This window comes from Pterocles gutturalis, unplaced genomic scaffold, assembly GCF_000699245.1.
Source record: "Pterocles gutturalis isolate BGI_N339 unplaced genomic scaffold, ASM69924v1 scaffold3139, whole genome shotgun sequence".
NCBI classification, from domain to species: domain Eukaryota; kingdom Metazoa; phylum Chordata; class Aves; order Pterocliformes; family Pteroclidae; genus Pterocles; species Pterocles gutturalis.
The window spans coordinates 33,714-39,576 of record NW_010132951.1 but is presented as its reverse complement, the minus strand read 5'-3'; the positions used below and the strand labels follow the sequence as shown (position 1 = coordinate 39,576).

At 39.7% G+C, this 5,863-nt stretch overlaps 1 protein-coding gene across 1 annotated transcript; it reads left to right on the top strand.

Moving 5' to 3' along the window:
• Nucleotides 1-3,866: 3,866 nt before the first annotated feature.
• On the top strand, nt 3,867-4,024 carry LOC104467307 (cytochrome c oxidase assembly protein COX16 homolog, mitochondrial-like; the record flags this gene model as incomplete). Its single annotated transcript, XM_010081040.1, has 1 exon — nt 3,867-4,024. A coding segment is annotated over one exon (158 nt), but the record flags the coding sequence as incomplete, so codon positions are not given.
• Between the last annotated feature and the right edge of the window lie 1,839 nt (nt 4,025-5,863).

Below are 5,863 nucleotides of genomic sequence, written 5' to 3'. Positions count from 1 at the left end.
AAAAACACTAAGACCATATCAGAGTCATGATGAAGGTAGGATTTTCAGTCACACACAAGACAGCAGATGCAGTGTTAGCCTTACTTAATTCTGTACCTCTGCGTCTATATGTCATCATAGAGTTCCTCAGTACATCCTTTATGGTCTTCAGGCTGTTTTGACACCCTTGCAAAAACAGGCTGGTGTAATGCATTTCTTTCACTGCATCTTTCAGCCATGAAGATATTCTTCCCTGGTTCATCTTTTATCTGCAAATGGGTTTGCTTACTATAATAGTGGGAAATAATTGTCTTTCTGAATGAGAGGAATTTCTTTCTGTGGTGTTCATGACAGAAGCTATTGCATCAAGCTGTAAAATAAACGGGATTTTCTTATCCTTCCTTTCACATGTGGGAAATAGACTAAAGCCAAACATTTTTTGCAAGTGACCACTTTGAATTAACTCAGCCTGACCATCAAGAGCTCTAAATGAATTTCTGCAGATTTCCTTTTATTTATTGTGGCTTGAAGACTATCCTGTAAGAGTAGAATTCAAACTAATTTTTAAATTTTATTTTAGTTTAAGGCTGACAGAGGATTATGGCTTTTGCTTAATACCAAGCCAGGCATTTGAATCAGCAGTTAAGAAGTGAAGGTCTCTTCACATCCTTACTGGTACCTTTGTGCCAGGCAAGCTGTTTAACAAAAGTCTTAAAAGTCAAGTGAGTGGCAAGCACTTGAACATTCATTTCTTTTTTGTTCCTTGTGCCTGTCTGCATAGCTGCATTTTTTTCTTAAATTTACAGCTTCTGTCAGTCCCCTACTTTTAAGAGGCAATTTAGCTGATTTAGGAAGTGAATCAGTAGATTTAATGGACTACACCGATCTTACTTTAAACAGCTAATTTTCAATATCCTCTGGGCTGTTTGAGACGAGCAGGAATAGTGGTGCTGGCCTGATCTGATTACATTTCACTGTAGTCTCCAATGATTGACTATTTAGTACATTGGAATTGGTAGAAAAAGCTTTTTGGTTTTTAGAGTGCCTGTTCATTTCATATGGATTTCAATTTAGTAAAAACTGGAAGTCGTTTACCATCTTTATGTGATCTCTCCATGAAATTAGGTGGGCAGAGTCGAGGTGGCTAAAAAAGGAAATAAAAAAGGCCCAACCAGTGTGAATGGAAGAAGTTGACTTCATGTGGGAGCAGAATTAGCTGCTTGCTTGAATTCTCACTGGACAGCTCGGGCAATCTGAAGGAGCTTTGCAGCTTGTGCTGCCCCTAATCAATAGAAGGACTGAGAGTTTAGTCTTATTCTCAGCACTGACATAAATCTAAAATATAGCTATGTACGTGTCTTTGGCCTACATGCAATGTAGACATGTATTCTGGGGTGATACTATTGTAACAATTTCCATGTCAGTGACCAAGAAAAAAGGTTAGGTTTTATTTAGTTGTGTGTAAGGTAGTGTTGTGGTTTAACCCCAATCAACAGGCACCATAAAGCTGCTTGCCTGCTCCCTGCCGGTGGGATGGGGAAGAGAATCAGAAGGGTAAAAGTGAGAAAACAGCTGTGTCCCCTCCCAACTTCTTTGCACCCTCAGCCGACTCGCTGGCAGGGTGGTGTGAGAAACAGAAAACGCCTTGACTCTGTGTAAGCACTGCTCAGCAGCAACTAAAACATCCCTGTGTTATCAATACCGTTCCCAGCACAAATCCAAAGCACTGCCCCATACCAGCTGCTATGAAGAAAATTAACTCTATCCCAGCCAAAACCAGCACAGGTAGATAGATGTGAAAATAGCTATACCGTGGGGAAAGCATCGCAGAACTGAGATTTTCAGGTCCCCTTGCACTGGTGATATTCCTTCTCATGTTTATCCACATGCAACAGGAGTCCTCTATTCTTTCAAAACTTTATAACATCAGTTTCGGAAATGGGATTGTCTAATCTTGCTGCCTTCTGATGACTGGACAGATACCTGTTCCATAAACTACTAATTTTTGCAGATACTATCATGTGCCAGTAAGGAAGGTGCAGGAAACATCCTCTCTGAAAAGCCTTTGCGAAGTTTCAGGAGCAGATTAATATGAACTTCTGGTAAAGAACTCCAGCATGCATGTCTCTTTTGATAGACTTCTTTATGGAGCCCATCTTTATATACTACAAGTTTTGTTGTATATATTTTAGATGTTGATTCTTGTTCAGTTTTTGGGAGCTGAGCACCTTTGGCAATAATTTAGATCCTCCCAGCTATGTGGTACCTTTGTGTTTAACAAAACCGGCATGCTTCCCATCCATTAAAGCACAAGGTTATTTTCAGTGTAGTTTCCTTGAAAATTCCATTAGAATCAGACATTAAATTCTGAATTTGCAATCAGAGTGGATAGTCACTGCTGTGTGGAATGATGGGTACCTTCCCTCCTTCCCCCTCCTTCCATGTCAGCTCAGATCCCTTCCAGCTGAAATGAAGTACCAGCTAATCATAAGATGTATAAAGTAGTGAAGACAACTCTTCAGAAAGACCTATGCCAACTCCACTGTATAAAAAATTCAGTTGCTCCTACCTTGTGAAAGTCTGCTGTGTTTGTGCATGTGTTCTCATATATCTTCTGTTGAAAGTTGCCTAATTTCATTTGATATCTGACTAACCTCATTACAATTTCCTCAATTGTAGAAGTGGCGGAAAACTTTTACATAACATGAACTAATAGAAGCGGGTCTGTTCTGTTATAGCTGTTGAATTATTCTGCCACTATTACTCAAGTCCCTCAGTGTTTGCCATTTGTTTGGATGATTGATAGTAGGCAGATTAGGCCACAGGCTCAGGGCAGAATTAAGTATTTTCTGGAGTATTTTTGCAGCATTTGCTGAGATGAGGCCCTGGTCACAAATCAGAGGTTTAGGTCCCACTGCAGTACATATCATTAATGGTATGCAGTATTGCCCTGTAGCATGTGGAACAGCCCTGTTTCTGGCTGTGCTGCACACCCCCTCCTCAGTCTGCTGTTGGCAGAGCCCCATCATGCCCTGTGTTCTGTTCCACAGGCTGGTATGTGAGACTTGAGATAGGTGTCTGCTGGGAAGAGACTTCTATGTCTCTGCCAGTAGGCCTGTGAAGATGCAGTTTGTGTTCTTCAACTGCAGCACTTGGTAGGTGAGGTCAGGAGGGCACCAGTTTTTCATTTTTGTGCATCTCTAGATAAGTACCGCAGTCGGTGCTTCTGAGAGGGGATGATAGGAATAGGCAAGGAGGTAATTAAAATCTAGGTAGTTTTTAAGTATCTGACAGTTTGGCTAGTTAGCACATCTCATGTGTGACTAGTGAGAAACCTGGCTCTGATAGCTAGGTGCCATGAGAAACTAGACAGCACAAAGCATCCCATACCTCTCTCAAGTTAAAACCACATGTGTTGAAGGTGATTACACTGTTACTGTGTCTCTTTGTGCTAGATAATTCATCTTTTCCAGTATGCTTTGTATCTGTCCTGACAGGATACTTCAAGTCACTAATTACTAATCTTCTGTTTGAGCTATAGCAATGCTTATCACTCCTGCTACTTCACTACTTGGCAGGCTTGTGGTTGAAGAACGGATCTGGAAAACAAGGTGAGAGAAGAAAGAAGAAGTGAATACAAACTGTCTCCAGTCGTGTTCAGATGCTATAGAGCTTCTTGTCCTACATGTTATTTATCTTTTGATAAACAACTGTGGTAGTGCCCACCCATGTCATTTATATAGCTATATGGATAACTCCCAGATTTTCTTTCCTTTTGGTTGAACTTCTCTTGCAGGGTAGATGAAAGTTCGTCAACCCAATAGTGATACTGAGTTTCCTGTGCCAAAAGAAAACAATTTAGAATAATACATCCTTTAAATTATGAGGCTGTCAAGATGACATTGCTATTTTTGCTGTTTATCTGCAGAAGCTGGAAAAGTCTAACTTGGATAACTGGGAGAACATCAGAGGACCTCAGCTGGGGGAAGATTCCAGGACTGTTCAGAAGCAACGGCGGGAGGCTCTCCGTCTCAAGACAGCATGACTGAACAAGCCTACTTTGGTGCCTCTGCGAGAAAAAAAAAAAAATTCTCAGTCTGGACTGTCTTCTTTTTCAATCCAGTGTCAGGAACAGGCATGGGAGGTGGGGATTGGGCTGATCAGTTCATGCGAGTGTATATATAAGTAACTGAGATCAATCCAATTATATGAAACTCTTTGTTTGCATCTATTTGCACAGAGTGTCACGGGCTGTATATATGAATTCTCAATTAAAAAAATAGCTGATTATTCTACTGAGAATATCCCATTGTTTTTTAGTCTCTGTCGTTCAAAACTGAGATGCTTCAGCAAGGAATAACATTTCAGTAGTCACTTGTCAGTACCAGAAGTTGTTGTCCTAATGAGAACAACAGTGCTGTCATCTAGATGTGTGTGACCTGATAAATGCTGCTTCAGGGAGCCGCTGCATGACTTCAGGCTCTTAAGCTTGGAAGGGTCTCCACAGTCATATGAGCTGTTCGGAACAGTGAGTTAATTTTTGGCTAAATAATATTCTTGTGTTTCGTTTCCAGGAACTTGACTGTACAGAGCATATACAGAGTGTTGGCTGGTAATTGGTCAAAAAACATTTGTTTAGCTGTGGTTAGATTCTTTGTGATTAGTGTATTGATACCTTCATGCAGGCAGGACCTTTGCACTGGGATTTCCCAGTTAAAGTTGGAAGAATTCCTCACTGTTTCTATGTGAGCAAGTATTGTAGCAGAATCTTCTTGAACCACTGTATAGTGGCAAAGCCCATCTTACATGTATTATTACATGTATATTTGTGCATATGCACAGAATCTTTTTATCTTTTGATGAATTCTTCTGAAATACTTGTCTTTTTATTTATCTTTGTGTGCTAAATGTTTGCTGTTAGAGGAAACCATGCTAGCATTCAGGACCTTTTTGCTGAGGCAGTTCAATCAAGAAACATCTAGTCAATTTTTCAGGTGAAATGAAGCTTTTGATAAGGTGTTATAACAGACTAGTGAAACTCCTCTTCAGGGGAATGAAGTAGTAGAGCAGAGATTAACAGTAGATTCTAGTTTCAAAGCATTCAGTGACACCTACATGTAAATCCTTTTAGAACTGTCTTTGGAAGATGTGTGGTCTTATTTTTCTCTGCAAGAAGTGTCAAATACAGTCTAAATGTACTTTTGGATGCTTTATTTAGGGTAGCTTCCTTGTCCTCTTGTAAGTCTTCCCTCAGCACTTAATTTTCCTCAGTCCCTCAGTGATGAGGTCCAGTCTTTCTCTCAGGAAGAAGAATCAATACTGATTTTTAGAGTTGTAAGGCAATTCATAAAGCATTACATGAAATATCCTAGTCATGATTTGTGCATGCTTTCTTCTGATAGAGTTGTGAAGGCCATCAGAAAGTGTTGCATGTTATCTGGAACAAAGTTGGAGCCGTCTGTTTGTGTGTTTCCCTGTTCGATATCATGTATATCTTTGGTTCTAACAAATAAATGTACTAACAAGTCAAACCGACCAGGAGAGGAACAAGAGGAACAATACAAGAGTGAGGTAGTAATAAATTCTATAGGGAAACAACTGAAAAACTAGCATATGGAGGCATTAGCCTGTGTTGGACCTAGACAAGAAAAAAATCGGTTTAATATTTCTGTCATTTGTTTTAACTAAAAGATAAAACAACATTCTTAGGCAAATAAGATATAAAATAGGACAAATAAGGAGTAATTAAAATTGTGTCCCTGTTTAAGCATTTTTTCAACTCTTAAATTCAAATTCTGGTGCGTTCCACTGACAAGTTCCACAAAAAGATTGATTGCTCAAAGGCCATCAATGCATTGACTACAGTGACCGAGTATTTTCTGAG